The sequence below is a fragment of the Sminthopsis crassicaudata genome, chromosome 1, assembly GCF_048593235.1.
Source record: "Sminthopsis crassicaudata isolate SCR6 chromosome 1, ASM4859323v1, whole genome shotgun sequence".
In the NCBI taxonomy this organism is placed as follows: Eukaryota; Metazoa; Chordata; class Mammalia; order Dasyuromorphia; family Dasyuridae; genus Sminthopsis; species Sminthopsis crassicaudata.
Genome location: NC_133617.1, coordinates 61,103,116 through 61,123,204, shown reverse-complemented (window position 1 = coordinate 61,123,204; position 20,089 = coordinate 61,103,116). Strand labels below are relative to the sequence as shown.

General features: G+C 43.3%; 1 protein-coding gene across 1 annotated transcript; it reads left to right on the top strand.

Annotated features, from left to right (window-relative positions):
* The first annotated feature begins 14,125 nt into the window (after positions 1 to 14,125).
* SYDE1 (synapse defective Rho GTPase homolog 1) lies at positions 14,126 to 20,088 on the top strand. Its single transcript, XM_074306751.1, has 8 exons — positions 14,126 to 14,316; positions 14,854 to 15,195; positions 15,468 to 16,127; positions 16,409 to 16,623; positions 16,782 to 16,908; positions 17,234 to 17,391; positions 17,922 to 18,177; positions 18,544 to 20,088. The coding sequence occupies exons 1-8, from the start codon at positions 14,229 to 14,231 to the stop codon at positions 18,975 to 18,977; spliced, it is 2,280 nt and encodes a 759-aa protein (XP_074162852.1). The 5' UTR covers positions 14,126 to 14,228; the 3' UTR covers positions 18,978 to 20,088.
* Position 20,089: the final 1 nt, after the last annotated feature.

The following is a 20,089-nucleotide window of genomic DNA, read 5'->3' as shown; positions in this document are numbered from 1 at the left end:
AAAGTCCCCATAAATTCTAAAATATTTATATTAGCATTTTTTGTGATAGCTAAGAATTGGAAACAAAGTTGATGCCCACCAATTAGGGAATGACTAAACAAATTGTGGTATATAAAAAGAATGGAATACTACTATGCTGCAAGAAATGTATGATGAATACATTATGAAAGTATGGAAGTATGGAAAAATCTACATGAATTGATGCATAGTAAAGTAAACATAGCTTTAAAATAATGCATATAGTTAATAACTGGACTGCTGCCAATTCACTAGGTTTGACGAATCTGCTTCTGGAAATAGCTGGCATGGAGAAGTGGGGATGCTCCCCAATTCAGCACATGCACAGATATCTTGTTTCCTGGACTTACTACGGAGGTGACAAAAAACCTCTTTTAACTTGCTGAGCCTGAACCAAGTATGCATCCAAAAGTTTCAAGCAAAGGATCTCAATCTCTCTTCTTAAGGCAGACAGTTGATGAGAAGAGCTCTGCCCTGAAGTCAGGAAGATCTGGGCTCAATTATGGCCTCAGTCACTTACTGTATGACCCTGGGCAAATCATTTAACTTCTGTTTATCTTAGTTTCCTCAACTTTAAAATGGGGATAATAGTGCTTGTGTCCAAGGATTATTGAAAGAATAACATGAGATAATATCTATAAAATACTTAACACATAGAAGGCCAATAAGCATTTATTCCCTTCCCCTGCCTCAGCTGGTTCTCAGGTCACTTCCCTTTTAATATAGTAGGTGCTATATAAATGTTTATCCCATTCTTTCTCATCCCCACCTCCAGGAGCAGGCAAGAAGTGCTGTGGATCTCTGGATGGGGCCACCTCTGTTTCCTCTGTCCTGAAGTAATGTCCATTAAAAGTTTAGCAACTGGAGATTGTCTGATCACAGAATCTGATCATAGCCATAGCAGCTACCTCTCGTAAGGAATCCAATAAGCAGGCTGCAAGCCCTCAAGCTACCTGCTTGGCTCTGGCAGAAAGAAAGCAGAACTAATGAGCAGGACCTGATCCACCAGCTACACTACACCCAGAACCACTTTTAAATTGGAGTCCATTCTCATAAGGGACCAAAAGGGTATGTAGAGAGAAGCCCCAACTTCTCAGGTTTACCTGATCTGCTAATGTGAATAGTGTTGAGAGAATGAACCCAGACATTGTGCCTACATCAGCAATAATAATATATGAATAATCATGAACAATTTGAGCAATTCTTTGACTTATACAGTAGCTATTGTCTCTGAATATCATTTAGAAGGAACCTCAGAAATCAAATAATCTATGCCAGATCTGGGCAAGACTTTTACAACATCTCCAGGAGTGATTACCTAACTTCTCCTCAAAGACCTACAATGATAGAAAGGAGAAAGTCCTCCATTTCAGGATGAGTATGATAATGAAGGTTTTTCTTTCTATTGAGCTAAAATATGTATATATATATATAATATCCCCTCCTTTTCCCAAGTTCTAGACCCTGAGGCTGAAGCAATAAAATCTACCAATTTTAAGCTCTCCACCCTCTAAGTACTAATTTCTCAACCCCCTACACAGTTCATGATAGACCTTGGCAACAGTCCTGTTGACTTAACAAAGAGCTTCTTGTGCAAGCAATGGAATTACAGGGCTGTAATGGAAAAAGCTTTGGGCTTGGAGTAAAAAGAACTTAGTTTGAGCCTGGACTGTCCCATTCTGAGTCTGAGATCTTGGGCAAGCCACTTAATTTTTCTGAATCTCACTTTTTACAGCTGCAAGGAGACTCCATTAGCATTAACAACTTATTTAATATTTCACAGAGATGGGAAAAACGAGTTCAAATCTTACTATGTGACCTTAGGCAACCTCAATTTCTCTCAACTTTAGATTGCTCAATTTTTGTTTTTTCCTTCTCAAGTTATTTTTACCTTCTTTCTAAATCTGATCTTTCCTGTGCAACAGAATAACTGTATAAATATGTTAAATATATATATTGTATTTAACATATACTTTAACATATTCAACATGTATGGGACTACCTAACATCTAGGGGAGGGGGTGGGGGGAAGGAGGGGAAAAGTTGAAACAGAAGCTTTTGCAAGGGTCAATGTTAGAAAATTATCCATCCATATGTTTTATATATAAAAAGCGATAATAATAAAAAACCTTCAGATTGCTCATTTGTAAAATGGGGATAATAATAGCAACCACATTCCAGGATTGGGGTGAGGATACAAATGAGATATTTTAAAGTGCTTTTAAACATTATACATTAATGAACCAATAATAATGATGATAATTAAAATTTATATAGCTAATTATCATTATTATTGATTCATTAGGCATGTATTCACCTTCACTACTTCAGAGACATGCCTTAAGATGTCATCATTGCAAGTTTGTCGGCCAGCCTTCTAACAATAGGTTCCTCACCTTTGGCTTGTTCTTCTGTCACGAGCCTCATACATACCTGAAATTGTTCCAGCTTGGTAGGACTTGTCAAAGCTCACTCTTTCTCCAAGAAGAACTGAGGGATGCACTCAAGTTCCATATCAAATATCAGTTGGTCAGTGACCAACTCTTGTTCATAACATTCATTTCTTCAGCCCATTACTCTGCTTCCCATTTCTACCCTCATTATTCTATTATTGCAATCATCTCCTAGAAGTCTTCTAGCCTCCATTCTCTCTCCTTTTGATTCATTTTTCACAGTTACTAGATCAATCATCCTTAGATTAAGACTTGATCATAATCCTCCCTTTCTCAAAACTTTTCCATGACTCAGTATTCCCAAATGAGCAAATTTTAAAATCCTTTTCATGCAGAGTCCTCTCCAATCTCCTGCCATCCCACTCATTGAGGCTGACATTTCATGCAACTCTTCTCCATGAATTCTGTTGTAGCCAAACTGTGTTGCTTATGTCCGATGCACAGATATTGTTTCCATCATTCATCATTGCTTCTTTGCTCATCCTGTTTCCCTCTTCTTGAAGTGTCCTCTGACCTGAACTTCTCTCTCTCTTGAGTTTCTTACCCTTCATTTTTAAAAAAGCTTTTTTATTTTCTTTTTTTAAATTTTTTTCTTTTTATTTTCAAAACATATTCATGAATAACTTTTCAACTGACCCTTGCATAGCCATGTGTTTCAGATTTTCCCTTCCCTCCCCCCACTCCCTCCCTAGATGACAAGGACCCCAATATATGTTATATATATTAAAATATATGTTAAATCCAATATGTGTAAACATATTTATACAATTCTCTTGTTGCAAAAAAAAATCAGATCAAAAAGGAAAGAAAATAAGGAAATTATTCAGATAAGAAAACAAAATGTAAGTAAACAGCATCAAAAAGAGTGAGAATGTTATGTTGTGATCCACATTCAGTTCCTACAGTCTCTCTTTGGGTATAGATGGCTCTCTTCATCACAAGATCATTGGAACTGGCATCAGTCATCTCATTGTTGGAAAGAGTCATGTTTGTCAGAATTGATTGTTGTATATTGATGTTGCCATGTACAATGATCTCCTAGTTCTGCTCACTTCACTCAGCATCAGTTCACCCAGGCCTCTCTGAAATCATCCTCCTGATCATTTCCTATAGAACAATAACATTTCATAATATTCATATGCCATAACTTAATCAGCCATTCTCCAACTGACAAGCATTCACTCAGGAACTGTTCCAGTTTCTTGCCACTATAAAAAGGACTGCTACAAACATTTTTGCACATGTGGGTCCCTTTCCCTCCTCTGAGATCTCTTTGCCTAGGCATCATTTAAATCTCAACCAAAAGCCCCCTCTTCCAATGAGCCTCTCTTCAGTCTTCTCTCTTTCATTTGGTAAAGGCCTTAAATCTTACATAACACCTGGGTTTTTTATACCATTGTTAGGAACTTGATTACACACTATTTTAAATTATAGTTATTTATATGTCAAATCCCCCCCCCTCCCCGTAAAAAGGTAAGCTCCATGAAGGCAGAAGCCACACTTCAGCTAAATCTTACAGCTTATCCGGTGTCTAACATAGAGGCTGCCAAACAAATGTTTGTTGAATTTAATTTTGTAGCAACTTGAAATGTGACCTTAATCAGGGGGAAGATCATGAGAACTACTGGAGAGCTATAGTCATTATTAAGGGGTGTGGCAATAGAAATTTGATGGGAAATAGATAACTTGGAGTGACTTTGGAAAAAAAACTGATAAGAAAATTAGAAATAGAATCTTATGCATTTGGAAGGAACCAGAGAGGTGACATCATCTAAGTCTTACCTCCTTCCCAATGTAAGAAGCTGACATTTAAAAACACCACTTGGTTGTTGTTGTTTTTTTTTTTTTATATTATTTTTTTCTCTCCTCTAATCTACCAGGAGGAAGAGAGAAACTACAGATTGAACAATAAAAACATCAACAACCAGATAGGTACAGAAAAGGCAAATAGAGCTACTTTCTCAATAAACAGGAAGGAGTCGGTTTGAAAAGTTTATTCTAATAAGATCATATGCTTAACTTGGATATCAAGGTATTGATTCAATGTTTTGGTTTTGATGTTTGATATCAAAGTATTATATACAAATATACATTTTGATGCCTTAATCCCCAAGGAAGCAAAACCAGTTATATGTGTGCCTAGGAATGACTTTGAACTCAAGTTTAAAATTGTTTTATATTCAGTTTAAATTGGAGGAAAGCCAGAATTGAACTGAATAATGATTGAGAATAATTAAGATTGGGGAGAATGATACCTAGATGTTTGTATTACTTTGTTCGCATTGTGAAATTTTCAAAATAGAAATTGGCAAATCCTATTTTAACATTTAATTAGAATACATTTATGTTAAATATATTTAATTAGCATCAATATATGCTAGATTTTAAAGGCCAAGGTCTGACTCTGAATCCAGGGCCATCTCCAATTGTCCTGATCTATATCTGGCCACTGGACCTAAATGGCCTGGAGGGAAAAATGAAGCAGGTGACCTTGCACAGCCCTCCTTCACTTAAATCCAATTCACTTGCATCCCTGATGTCCATTCAAGAAGGAAGGACAATACCATCTATATATAAAAACTTCTTTAACTTAAAAAAAAAAAGTGAGCAGAAGGGAACACAAAAGTCTTTAATTCAGTTAACTCCATCTATGGGAAATTTAGATATCTGGGTCATTCAAGTGAATTCAACATTTATGATGGGCCTTCTGCATTATTACAGAGATGCGGGGGAAGCAAAACCGGTTAGACCCAGACCTCGGCCACAAGGGGGCTCCAAGACCACTTTGTGCTCCTTTGAAAATGCAATGAAGGAATAGTACCTGGGAGGAAATCTAAGCATCTCCTGACTGGCCAATCACTTCCTAGAAAGGGCCCAGATAGTTACTGCATCTTCTCCCACAGGTGGCTGCCCTCCATCCAGACAGCTTCACCATGGGAAGAATTTTTCCTTCTAGATGTTTATCCCTGATCCTGAACCCAGCAGGCCATCAGTTATACAATGTAATAAAAACTGGGGTTTTCTGCTAAAGTAACCTCTTCTTAATAACTTTTAGTGATTAATAAAGTACCATAAGTATTCAGTTAATGATCATCTTTACTGATATGAAATATAGGCTGCTGGTAATTCGAGGGATAGAGCCAACCTCAAACACTTACTAGATGTAGGACCCTCAGCAACTCACAACTTCAGTTGGCCTCAGTTCCTCCATATGTAAAATGGGAATAAAAATAGCACCTACCTTCCTGGGTTTTTGTGAGGATCACGTGAGATATGCTTTGCAAACCTTAAAGTTATTAGTGTTGCAATACAAAGTTTACAAAGTACATCTCCCATAACTCTATAAGTGAAGTGATACAAGTATCCCTATTCTATAAACAGGAAAACTGAGACTCAGGGACAGGAAGTGACTTCCTCAAAATCACTCATACATAGAATGATGAGACTAGTATTGCTACATAGAGTCTAGGCTTTAACACCAAAGTTCTTTCTTAATTAAAAAAAAAGTTATTTAAAACTATTTTAAAAGCCCTTCAAAACAGCCCTTCAAAAATTTAAAAGCCCTAAAAATGAAAATAAATCTCTCCCATTTACAGATAGTATTAACCTAATTAATATACTTCTCCCTGTCCTACTACCACTCTAACTTCAGTCACCATCTACTATCCCTCAATTGGTTTGTAAAGTTTATTCTTGTAATATGCCCCAAATGACTAGACTGAGCAGATGTTTTGTCTACCAGTTCCTATTCTTTCCTCTTTCTTTTTTTTCTTTTTTTCCTTTGTTGAACATGAAGGGACATATGTTCCCACAGACATCTCTCCCTCTTAGTTGGTATTTATTTTCCAAAACACTGATAAAGAGAATTTTACACTTTACCTTTTAAGAAGCAATAGCAGTGTGTTTACACAGGCTCCCATGTTCCTAACCTTTGGGATAGCATTGACTCTGACCAAGTACCAAGGTCTATTGATTGTACTCCCACAACACTTTCCATCCCTTTCTCTCTAGTCTCACTTCCATTACCCTAATAGCAACCCTCATGACTTCCAATGTGAATGGATTCCTTACAGACATTCCAATACCAATCCAATCATCACACTGAGGTTATCCGAATAAATATTATTAAGCATAGATCTAATTGTGAAATTCTTCTGCTTAAAACTTTTTCCCCCCCTGAGGCTGGGGTTAAGTGACTTGCCCAGGGTCACACAGCTAGGAAGTGTTCAGTGTCTGAGACCAGACTTGAACTCCGGTCCTCCTGAATTCAAGGCTGGTGCTCTATCCACTGCACCACCTAGCTGCCCCCTTCTGCTTAAAACTAAATCAGTGGCTTCTTATTGTCTAGTAAGTAAAATCTAAATTCCTCTGCCTGGAATTCATAATCTTTTTCTTCTCCCATTATTCCCTTTAATTCACTTTAATTTGTTTTCTGGACAAACTAGATAGAAATATGGCCTGGGTCTTCATGCCTCTGTGCCATGGCTCAGGCCACTTCTGGTGCCCAAACTGTCACTGATCCCCATCTCTATCTACTATTAATCCTATAAAGACCAACTCAGTCACCACCTTCTGCCAGCTTTCTCCATCCCCTCCAATTTGTAACAATCATCCTCCTCAGAGCTCACATAAGCTTTGCTTCCACTTCTTTAATGTACATGTACAGGCAATCCTTAGCATTTGTGTGTTTCAAGTATTTCCATGGTTTTATTAGTAATTTCATTTTCACTTTCGTGTAATGCTTTTTACTGATCTTGTTTACCTTGCCCTTGTAAAGAGCTCCCATACATTCTTTGAATGTTTTTACTGTTTGCCTTCAAAATTTAAATTTTCTATTGCAATTATGCCCCCAAACCTTTTGGGCTATAAAGTATTTTCAAGACACTGCAGTATTGGAACCTTCTGACAGCAACTAAAGTCCCAGATATCTTCATAGGATGGCCAAATTAGAGAGATTTATATCAATATACTATACAATATAATGCCCTTGCCCCAACATCTGACATAGTATAAGGTAAGATACAGAATAAAAGATATTAGGTAGAATAAAGATTTTAAAAAGGCAATAGTATTAGCAATTAAGCAACACTAATAAATTTGGAGAAATTTGTTTCAGTGCATATAGTGGTGGAGCTGAAAGCAAATGAGTGGGAATAAAGAAAATGAAGGCAAGAAGTTTAGATAGAGTTTCATTATGGAAGAAAGATATGAAAGATCAAAGTTTGAGGGAAGATAGGGTCAATTGAAGCTTTTTAAGGATGGGGAAACACTAAACATGTTGTAGGCAAAAGGAAAGGACACAGTGGATAAGGAGAAACTGAAGATGAAGGAAAGAGAAGGAAAGTCACAAAAGACAAAATCTGGGAGAAGTCAACAAGCATGGGTGGAATCCACATTACATGTGAAAGATCGAGGGTTGGCACAGTCCCCTCTTCAACAGAGACTGAAGGACAGAAGGGGAGGAAAAGATGAGGAGCACCTGTAAGGCATGGAGTAGGGGAGAGGAAAGAGCATCTGATTTCTCAGGAAAGCAGCAAACAATGCTCCCTACCAACAGGAAGGGAGGCGGAAATGTTGCAAGAGTTTGAGTAGAGCAGTTTAGAACAGCCCCATTTGGAAATCAAGAGTTTATCGGATGAGATGAACCAAATCAGTTCCAATTGTTCAATAAGAGAACCAGCTGCACCCAGCAAAAGAAGAAATGAGTGTGAACCACAACATAGCATTTCTATTCCTTCTGTTTTTGTCCGCTTGCATATTTATTTTCCTTCTCAGGTTATTTTTACCTTATTTCTAAGTCCGATTTTTCTTGTGCAGCAAAATAACTATGGCTATATATACATGTATTGTGTTTAACATATACTTTAACATATTTAACATGTATTGGTCTACCTGCCATATAGGGGAGGAAATGGGGGTAAGGAGGGGAAAAGTTGGAACAGAAGGTTTTGCAAGTGTCAATAGTGAAAAATTATCCATGCATATATCTTGTAAATAAAAAGCTATAATAAATATATATTTATATACGTATAATATATATAATTATATATTTATAATATATTTATATTATATGTGTGTGTGTGTGTGTGTGTGTGTGTGTGTGTATACTGGGGATTGGGATTGGGGCAGCTGGGTAGCACAGTGGACAGAGCATCAGCTCTGGAGTCAGGAAGGCCCAAGATCAAATCCAGCCTCATACATTTACTAGTTGTGTGAAACTGGCCAAGTCACAACCTGATTTCTTCTTTAAAAAAAAAAATAAGAGTTAGGGGAAGAATAAAATTACTCCTTCAGACAGGAAAGAGTCTAGCTGAATTTAGATAACATAAATGTGTAGTAAACCTAATCAGCAGAATGTCTTCACAACTTTCTCCAGCAGCAAGGCCACTAAATCAGAGGGGCAAAGGTAGCTTAGTCACTATACACAGCTGAAAAGCACAAGGTCAGGAGTGTAAAGGAAGGAAATTAAGGCTTGAACAGGAATGATGCACTTGGAGAATAGTAGCAGAGGATGGTGAAAAAAGCTCTATAGCAATGTGAGTTATTGTTCTAATGTGAATAGTGTCCTTCAAAGAGAATCTCTGGGCCACACCACTTGTTTCTCACTTTTCTGGATTCCACAGCATCTTTTTTTATTTTATTTTTATTTATTTTTAGCACACATTGCTTATAATATATTATATTGAGAGAGAAAAATCAGAGTAAAATCATATTGGGAGAGATTTTTAAAATAAAACAGAAAAAAGAAGTGAAACTTACTTAGCTTGTGTTGATTTGTCAATTTACATTTAATCTCAGTTCTTATTCTGGATGCAGATGGCATTTTCTGTCTAAAATCTATTGGGATTTCCTTGGATCACTAAACTACTGAGAACCACCAAGTCTTTCATAGTTGTTTATAGCACATTCTTGCTGTTGTGTAACACATTGTATAGCACATTCTTCCTGGTTTTGCTTGTTTTGCTCGGCATCAGTTCATGTAAATCTTTCCAGGTCTTTCCAAAATCATCATTTTTTATAGAACAATAATATTCCATTAACTTCATATACCACAACTTATTCAGCAGTACTCAATTGATGGTTATGTACTAATTTTCCAATTCTTTGCTACCACAAAAAGAACTGTACAAACATTTTTGCGCACATGGGTTCTTTTCTCTTCTTTATGATTTCCTTGTGATATAGACCCAGTAATGGCACTGCTGGGTTAAAGAATATGCACAGTTTTATAGCCTTTTGAGCATAGTTCCAGATTGTTCTCCAGAATGGTTGGATCATTTCACAACTCCACCCACAATGCGCTAGTATCCCAGTTTTCCCACATCCTCTCCAGCATTTATTATCTTTTCCTGTCATCTTACCCAATCCCCACAGCATCTTTCAATGATGTCTCCTCTTCTCCAGTTAAACATTTGCAGCTCCGCTCCTAACATTATATGGTCACGTAGTCCAACCCCTATACTAACACACCTGACAAATGCTTGGCCAGCCATAGCTCACATAACTTCTCTTTACAAATTTTCTGAGCCAAACTGGACAACTAGCTATTCCCAGATTTTGTGAATTCAAACATGACCAGAATGTACTCCTTTCTCAACTTTGTAGTAGAAAGGGTGAAAATTTCATTACCTACTTATTAACAGTCACAAACATTTTTAGCCTGTTTCCTTATCTGTAAAATGAGGATAATAATAGCTCCCACTTTGCAGGGTTATTGTGAGGATCAAATAAGAGAACATACATAAAGTTCTCTGCCAAGCTCACAGCACTATACAAACACTAGCAATTATTATTAGCTTTGCCTCATGAAATCCTTTTCAAGTTCTAGCTCCAGAGCCCTTCTTCTTAAAGCCTTCTCTGGTTCCCTCCAATTAAAAGCCCATCACTAAATTGTCTGATTCTCCTGATCCTATTTAACTTGTATTATGCTTATTGGAATATAGCTTACCCACACTGAAAACAGATGCTTGGCTCCTTGAAAACATGAACTTATGCAAATAGTTTTTGAGCATGGAAATGGCCTAGTCAAAGGTATGCCTTTGAAAGATCTTTTAGCAAATGGGAAGGATGATTTGTAAAGTTCATAGCTAGACTTCTGACACCATTTATAGTTTGAGGTATACCTGAATATATATATATACTTCTATATAAATATATATAAAATATGTATATTTATGTATATATTATGTGTATATAAATATATTATATATGTATATAGAAAACATTATATATACTTCTGATGCCATCTATAGTTTGAGATATACCTAAAATATACATACATATATATATATATCACAGCAGCCAGCAACATTGAAGTAGCAGTCACTATGTGCTAGGCACTATGCTATATCCTTAGGAGCTATCTCGGTCCCTTGCACATATTAGGCACTTATAAATTTGTTGAATTGAATTATTACCCACTGTTCCCCTTTAACTCAATGCTTCAGATAAAAAAGGGTTATTTGCTATGCCCTGAAACTTACTACTACCCAACCTGTGCCTTTGCTCAGAGGTTCACAGCTAGAATGGACTTCTAAGGTCATTTAGTCCAATCTATATTTGGATGGGTATCCCTTTCTATAACATCCTGGACAAGTAGTCACACAATATTATAATAACAATAATACCTAACAATTATATAGTGCTTACTATGTCAAACATTGTGCTAAGTGTTTTACAAATATCTCATTTGATTTTCACAATGCCTCTGGGAGGTTCCATTTGTATTCTTATTTTACAGATGAAGAAACTGAGATGGACAGAGTACATGATTGCCCAGGGTCTTGAAGGTAATAAGTATCTGAGGCTGAGTTCTTCACTGTATCATTTCCTTCATTCAAGGAAAAGCTGGAGCTGAGAAGGGATTTGGAGACCATCTCATCCAATTACCTCTTTTTACACAGGACACTGAGTTAACAAGTTAACTTCCTAGCCCAAAGTTGCACACCTGGTGAACAGTAGAGCTGAGTCTGGAGCTCTGGCTTTATGATTCCAAATCCAAAGCTCTTTAGCCTAATTCGATATCATCCCTCTAAGAGGGCAGACCAAGACTTGTGATTCAGGGAAAGTCTGAACTAAAATACTGTTAATATTACATTCAATTCAATGATTTTAATAACAATAACCTGACAGGTAAAGAGTAGCATTTGGGGGGCAGGTAGGTGGTGTGGTGGATAGAGCACCAGTCCTGAAGTCAGGAGGACATGAGTTCAAATCTGGTCTCAAACTCTAAATACTGCCCAGCTGTGTGACCCTGGGCAAGTCACTTAACCCCAATTGCCTCAACAAAAAAAAAAGTAGCATTTTTAATTTCCCAAAGCTACTTCTCAATCATTACCTCAACTGAATCTTTTTAAAGAGAGAAGAGGTTAAATCCTCGTTTTTCAGAGGAAAAAAACAGGTCCCAAAATTAGTTTACCCAAGGCAGCACAGAGTACTAGATTGAAAGCCAACCCAAGAGTCAGGAAGCCTTGGGGTCAAGTATCACCTTGGACACAAAGGAAGATGGAAATGGGGTGACTCTGGAGTCAGAGAGCCAGCTCAGATATCTGATAATCTATTACAGATTTGATTCTGGTCTCAAATTTCTTCATCTGTAAAATGTGGAAGGTGTGGGACTAGATGGCCTCTGAGGTTTTTTCCAGTTCTTTATCTGTGATACAAAGGTCACAAAATGAATAGTTAGAGGCAAAAGCAGACCTAGGACTGAAGATCTTCCTTCACCTGTCTCTTTATTCTGTTACCCCAATCTGCCACAATAGCACTCCCAGTTCAATTTCTTTATTTCACCTATCTCCAATTCCTGTGTGGCCCTCCAGGGGTGTACAGAAGCCAGCTCAAAACTGTTCCAGAAAGTCAGAGTGAAATTTTTAGCATGAACATTTTTACACTTAAGAAATGAACAAATGCTCAAATGATATGAACAGTTTTCAGATGATGAAATTGAAACTATTTCCACTCATATGAGTATTCCAAATCACTATTGATCAGAGAAATGCAAATTAAGACAACTCTGAGGTATCATTACACACCTGTCAGATTGGCTAAGATGACAGGAACAAATAACGATGAATGTTGGAGGGGCTGTGGGAAAACTGGGACACTGATACATTGCTGGTGGAGTTGTGAAAGAATCCAACCATTCTGGAGAGCAATCTGGAATTATGCCCAAAAAGTTATCAAAATGTGCATATCCTTTAACCCAGCCATACTACTACTGAGCTTATATCCCAAGGAAATACTAAAGAAGGGAAAGGGACCTGTATGTGCCAAAATGTTTGTGGCAGCCCTTTTCATAGTGGCTAGAAGCTGGAAGATGAATGGATGTCCATCAACTGGAGAATGGTTGGGTAAACTATGGTATATGAATGTTATGGAATATTATTGTTCTATAAGAAATGACCAACAGGAGAAATACAGAGAGGCTTGGAGAGACTTACATCAACTGATGCTGAGTGAAACGAGCAGAACCAGAAGATCATTATACACTTCAACAATGATACTGTACAAGGATGTATGCTGATGGAAGTGGATTTCTTCAACATAGAGAAGAGCTAATCCAATTCCAATTGATTAATGATGGACAGAATCAGCTACATCCAGAAAAGGAACACTGGGAAATGAATGTAAACTGTTATTTTTACCTTCTGAATCCAATTCTTCCTGCGCAACAAAAAATTCAGTTCTATACACATATTGTATCTAGAATATACTGTAATATATTTAACATATATAAGACTGCTTGCCATATGGGGGAGGGGGTTGGGGGAGGAAGGGAAAAAATCTGAATAGAAGTAAGTGCAAGGGATAATGTTGTAAAAAAATTACCCATGCATATGTACTGTCAAAAAAATGTTATAATTATAAAATAAAATAAAAATTAAAAAAATATTCGTAAAAAAAATGAACAAATGCTATAAGTAAGGGCTTGACTTATTTTGTTGATTGTCTAGACTTAAAATGGAGAAAATGTTAATAATGCTGATTAAACTTAAAAGTTTGTCTTGCGTTGATTTTTTAGGAGAGCTGGTTATTAAACACTTTTCAGCACACCCCTACACTTCTCTCAGAGAGGACCAGGAGTCCCAATCCCTATGGAAATCACCTGGCTTTAACCTGAGATGAACAGACCCTATCATTCTCATTCTGTTCTCAACACAATAGCCAGAGTATCTGCTAAACTAAGACTCTCCTCCAACACTGTCTCTTCTTGGGGAGCTCTTACCTTCGTTCCTCCTCCCTGCCTCATCACCACCCTCCATGCCACGCCACCTCTTTCATTAGATCCCTCCCCTCAACGTACCTTACCTTCCTGGAGATCCAGGACATGAGGTCCAGCAGGCTGACCCAAGCCAAACCAAAACTCTTTGCCAAGACAATTCTCTAGTCATTGTCCTCCCCCTCCCATAATCCCCATCTTCTGGAATTCCCCCGCTTTACAATTGCAGCTCCCTAAAGTCTCTCTCCATCCACTCTTCCCAGCTTCCCATCCTATCGGTCCCCTCCCCCAAGCAAAAACTACATCTCCCAGCAGCACCTGCTCTGGCCAAGGGAAGAAAAAAAAAAAAAAGTTTGGGCCAAAGCATTCCTGGAATTTGTTTCCTGCCTGAGGGAGGGAGGGAAGCAGAGAGGGAGGGAGGGAGGGAGAAATCTAGTGGAGTGGGCAGGCAAGGAGAAGAGGGGAGGGGGCGGCCCGGGGCAAGGGGCTCTGCCTGGCCTGGCAGGACCCTGGCCCAGCCCCCAACCCCAGCCCCCAGCATGGCCGAGCCGCTACTCAGGAAAACCTTCTCCCGCCTTCGGGGCCGGGAGAAACTTCCTCGGAAAAAGTCGGATGTGAAGGATAGAGGTGAGGTCCAAGGGGAGTTCCCAGAGCCAGAGCTCCAGCACTGACATCTCGTCCATATTCAGCCCTCCCAAATGAAGGACCCCAAGGTGGAGGCTGGATGAAGGAGGAGGTGGTGCCTCAGAGAATGGAGTGGGGTTGGTGATCTGGGAGCAAAGGGTGGAAGGATGAAGGGGGGAAGGGGGGCGGGATGGGGTAGGACGCCAAACCGTTATACAGTTGGAATGGCTGACAATCCCAGGAGAGATCTAGAGTGCCTGCTGCTCTCTTGGTGGACCAAGGACAGGGAGTTAAGGGGCAGTGAAAACGGTGAGGAGGGAACCCTTTAGTTGGTTGGATGATAATGTGTGGGGAGCAGAACCCTGGGAGAATGCTAAGAAGGGGGAGGAGATGGCAAGGAGGGGGACATCTCTACTATTGTCAGGCTTTGCTTAAAACCCTAAGTGGATGTGAAAGGGGAGAGGGGATTTAAGGCTGGACCCCTCCCCTCCTCTCAGCAGATTAGAAGGGGACAGTCTCACCTCCCCCCTGTCCTCATAGGCCGCCCAGCCCCAATCCCAGAACCCAGTGTTCCTGAGCCAGCACTCGAAGTCCCCAAGATAGAAGCAGCAGGGCTTGGGGAAGAGGAACCTCCCTGTCCTGAAGTGTCAAGAAACCCAGCCCGGGGGGCCTACCTGCAGAGCCTGGAGTCCAGCAGCCGCCGCTGGGTGCTGGGAGGCAGCAAGGCTCCTGAGGAAACAAGTCTAGGATCTGGAGGACCAAATGAACTAGTGGGAGAGATATGGTACAATCCTATCCCTGAAGAGGACCCAGGAAGCCAGGCATCTGGGGGAAGGACAGCCCAGACCACACCAGCCCAGCAGGAGGGTGCAGCCCCTGGTGGTAATAAATGATCCTTACTTTCTTCCTAAATCTCTCTGCTCAACTGCCTCCAGCCCCCAAGACCTTCTGTCTAGTCTGTAACAGCTTTATCCTAATTCACCCTGCTTCCCAGCCTTCTCGACCAATCTGCCACAGTCCTCTTGACCCCTGCTCTCTGCCTGATAGTCCCTGTCCCATTAGTATCCCCTCACCCTCCTTCATTCTCTGTCCCTCAGTCTCTAAGTCTAGTCCTCTGCCTTCCAGAACCTAACTTCTCCTCTGCTTTTCCATAGGACCAGCCCCAGAGGTTGTCCCCAGCAATCCCCCTGCTAAACCATCACGAACCAAATCTCCAGGCCCTGCAAGGCGCCTCTCAATGAAGATGAAAAAATTGCCCGAACTGAGGCGTCGACTGAGCCTCCGAGGGCCCAGAAGTGGGCGGGACCGTGAGGGTGAAAGGGAACGGGCAGCCCCAGCTGGCTCGGTCATAAGCCGGTATCACCTGGATAGCAGCGTGGGAGCACAAAGATGTACAGAGGGAGCCCAGGGGAGCCAGGCCGGCTACCTCAGTGATGGTGACTCCCCTGAACGGCCCCCTCACCCATCTCCAGATGCCTTCCAGCCCTACGAAGCAGCTACACCACCCCGTGCTTCACCCCCTGCCCTTTGGGGGCGCCTCAGTCTGCACCTATATGGGTTAGGGGGACTGCGCCTGCCACCAGGACCCACCTCGCCAAATCTTTGTTGCCTGCTACAAGTGGATGGTGTTCCAAAAGCCAGGACAGGACCACTTCGAGGGGGTGGTACCGATTTCCTAAGGCTTGACCACACCTTCCACCTAGAGCTGGAGGCTGCCCATCTGCTCCGAGCCTTAATCCTGGTTTGGGACCCCTGTATTCAGCGCCACCGTCCCTGTGCTCATGGCACTGTGCTGCTGCCCTCTCTTTTCCGAGGTGCATGGGGGTGTGGGGACAGAGCAGAGAGCAAAATTGGGGGAGAGATCAAGTAAGGTCTTGAGGGCAGAATAAGGGAGTCAAGACTAAGGCCTCCCTGGTAAGGGAACAAGGGCTCAGACCAGCAAGGAATAGGAATTTAAGATATGGGAAGATTGGGTGACCAGACAATGGGTAAGGATACAAGGAACTGAACATGGGGAGCAGGACTGTTACAGACAGGCTCCGGAGCCTGCAATTAGACCTTGTCTCTATGTCATACTCTTATATCTTACTCCCAGGGTGCCGGGCCCAGCAGCTAGCAGTGAGGCTAGAGCCCCAAGGCCTGTTATATGCAAAGCTGACACTCTGGGAACAGCAGGAAGCCCCAAGAAGCCAGGAGCCCAGAGTCTTTGGGTTACCTCTGCCATTGCTTGTAGAGCGGGAACAAGCTCCAGGTCATGTGCCCCTCATCATCCAGAAGTGCATTGGGCAGATCGAAAGGAGGGGACTCCGGGTGAGGCCCTGGGACCCTAGTCTGCCACATTCTCTTTTCTATACCAGATGTCCATTTTCTCTCCTCTCGCCCTAACTTCCTGGATCCTGGGTTGATATGGGCCACCACTCTGTGGTCTAGATCCCTAGCCATATCAAGCACTTCTCTTCCCCTCCCAGGTGGTGGGGCTGTACCGGCTATGTGGCTCAGCAGCTGTGAAGAAGGAACTCCGGGACGCCTTTGAGCGAGACAGTGCCGCAGTGAGCCTCTCGGAGGAGTTATACCCAGACATCAATGTTATCACAGGTCAGCACTTTCCCCTCAGGCCAGGTCTCCTCTGCCCCTCCTGCTCTCTGGTTCTCCACCTCCCTTTGGCTCCTCTAATCCCACTCCCACATCAAAGTTCCCCTAAAAGAGTTCCCTCTGCCTTCTCTCCCATAAGGCACCATCCTGCTAGTCCAGCCTCCCTTTTCTCTCTTCTATGTCTCTGGGAAATCTCACCTCTCTACTCCCCTTTTCCCCTCCTCCAAATCCCACCTCTGTTCCAACTCAAAGGCCAGGACTACAAATAGGGCATAACCAGCAAGAAGAGACAAGGAATCCTAATCTGAGCTGGGGCTCACTTCCGTAGGGATCCTCAAGGACTACCTGAGGGAGCTGCCCACCCCCCTCATCACCCCACCGCTCTACCAGGTGGTGCTGGAGGCCATGAGGCAGGGGCCAGCCAGAGGCAGGGTCAGCCCGCAGGGCACCCGGGAGCTCCTCCAGTGTCTGCCTCCCGTGGAGAGGGTAAGCGGATTGGGAGAGGAGAAGGATGGGGAAGAGAGCATCTAAAGGCAGGGGAAGGGGGATGGAAAGTGGCCCACGGGCTCTTTATAACCTTCTTTTCACCAAAGTGCGCGCGGAGGCCCCGCCTGGGATCCTTTATTTTGTGCTGACCTGAGTTACAGCGAGAACCCGACGTCGGGCGGACGGTGGCCCCGTTACTGAGACCTTGCCTAGGGCCCTCGGGAACAGGAGGAAAGCTGGGGGCAGGGAGAGGGAGATATCAGGAGCAAGGGGTGCTGGGTGAAGTCAAAGGTTAGAAACTGAGATGGTTTGGAGATGGGGACGCGAGGATGAGGGGGTAAGATGGGAAAGGAGGAGGATGGGAGGAAAGATTGGGAGGACAGAGCCGGGAGTTCAGGGAGCCAGAGGGAGGGAAGACAGGACTCCAGTGGGACAGAGCGAGCTGGGGTCCCTCACCGCAGCCGGGCTCGCCCCCCCCCCCCGCCCGTTTATATACGCGGCACTTTCCTCCTTCCCACGCACTCCTCCAGGCCACGCTGACTCTGCTCCTGGACCACCTGCGCCTGGTCTCCTCCTTCCACGCCCACAACCGCATGACCCCCCAGAACCTAGCTGTCTGCTTCGGGCCTGTACTGCTGCCCCCGCGCCAAGCGCCCAGCCGGCTCCGAGGTGGCTACCCTGCCCCGGGCTCCGGCTCGGGCTCCGGCTCGGGCTCCAGCCTAGCCAGCGCCGTGGACTTCAAACGTCACATCGAGGTGTTGCACTATCTGCTGCAAGCCTGGCCAGGTAAGCTCCGCCTCCTTCAGGCCCCACCCATCCCAAGCAGAAATCCAATCCCCCAGAGGCCTTGTCCATCAATCAGCCATGAGGAAGGCCAATCCCCTGTAATCATGCCTGTATTGAGGCCAATCAGGGGCTAAATCGTTTTAGAGGCCACGCCTCTACCTAGCCAAAGATGGGCCTCAGCCACATGAAGGCCACACCCACCATCTAGCCAATCAGAGATCCGAATTCCGTGACACTGCCCCCCCCCCCCAACCTGTCAACCAGGCTATCTAGAGACTAGCTTGCAGCCCGCTCCCAAGGTCGATTAGGGGGTCGAATGTCGGCTCGGAGCCAGCTCTTGGACATTCCTTTCCCCTCTTCCCCCAGATCCCCGTCGTCCCCCGGATCCTCCAGACAGCGTCCCCTACCTCCGCCCGAAGCGGCAGCCCCTGCTGGAACTGCCGCTGGGGGAGCCCGAAGTGGTGACTCGGCCCCGAGACCGAAGTGGGCCCGAAAGCCCTCCTAGCAACCGCTACGCTGGAGACTGGAGCATCTGCGGGCGGGACTTCCTGTCTTATGGGCGGGACTTCCTGTCCGGCCCAGATTACGATCAAGTCCCGGGGAGCAGCGAAGACGAAGACGAGGATGACGAGGATGAAGGCAGAGGGCAAGAGAGAGCCGATGACTTCGTGGGCGACTTTGCTCTCATGGATGATGACCCTGAGGCGCCTTTCAACACCCGCCTCAACCTCAAGGACTTTGACACCCTGATCCTAGACCTGGAGAGGGAGCTGTCCAAGCAGATAAACGTGTGCCTTTGAGGCCTGACAGGGACCCCGCCTCCCGTTGCTAGGGACCATGCTTCCTTGTTGCTAGGGACCAGCCTTCCATTGTCAAGGGCCATCTCGTTCCCCAGGAGCATCCTTAACAGGGATAAGAAGCCCTCTGACCACAGACCTTTCCCCTGAAAACCAGGGACTGCTTTTCCGGAGGCCAGGTTGGTAACCTCTGTGGAAGGCAGGGGCTAGTGCAGCCATTTTTCCCAATGAAAGAGACTGGCGTGGAAAGAGCAGAGAATCTAAGCTCCTTGCCCCCCTGCCTGCTAGGGCAGGTCACGTCAGCTCTCTGGGCCTCAGTCTCCTAGACTAGATGATCTCCAAGGTCTCTTCCAGTTCTAAAATCTTATGACTTACTATCTTGCTGTGATCAGCCACCCGCCCCTCGGGGCACACTCCGCCACACCCTCCCTCGCTGCTGCCAGCCAAATCAGTATTAGCTTTGGACCAAGTGCTCTGCCACCTCCTGTCTCCCTAAGCACTAAAACGAGCAGTGTCGTTTTGGAAGTCCTTGAGCTTATCACAGTCAGGGCCACCCAGACAGAGCAACTGGTATTGACTTTTGCCCTACCTCCAAAAGTATGCACCCCCTCCCCCTGCTCCCAAAGAAGGGGATAGGAAAAGTCAGTCGTTGCCTCAGAAGAGCAAGTAGGGGTGGCAGAGTAAGGTCCTAACCTTCTCAGGCCCACCAAACTAAGCACTTACCCTTCCATCCCTCTCCCCCTCCCTCCAAGAGCCAGGCTGGTATACTTTGGTACGAACAGGCTCTTATTTATTGCCTCCAGCTGTGAGAATATGTATGTTTGTGTGTATGTTTATATGTGTGTGTTGAGAATAAGAGAGAAAATTATATAAATACATTTATATAGATGTCTGGGGCTCTAGGTCAGGGAAAAGATGGGGATGAGTCAGCAGTGGATATATACTCTCTGAGGCTACAACCAGTAGGCACCACTGTGGAACCCTACCCCAACCCAAATCTCTCTCACTTGTGAGGAGCCATTGGTGGGAAAGTTAGGGTCCTTCTCACCATCACCTAATACCCTCCCTCAACCCCATCCCCACTGTGTGAACAATAAATCATTATGCACAGGTAC

Coding starts and splice junctions, on each gene's coding strand:
- SYDE1 (XM_074306751.1), top strand. CDS start 14,229: ATGGCCGAGCCGCTACTCAGGAAAACCTTCTCCCGCCTTCGGGGCCGG. Junction 15,196..15,467: donor GGAGGGTGCAGCCCCTGGTG/GTAATAAATGAT, acceptor GCTTTTCCATAG/GACCAGCCCCAGAGGTTGTC. Junction 18,178..18,543: donor TCTGCTGCAAGCCTGGCCAG/GTAAGCTCCGCC, acceptor CTCTTCCCCCAG/ATCCCCGTCGTCCCCCGGAT.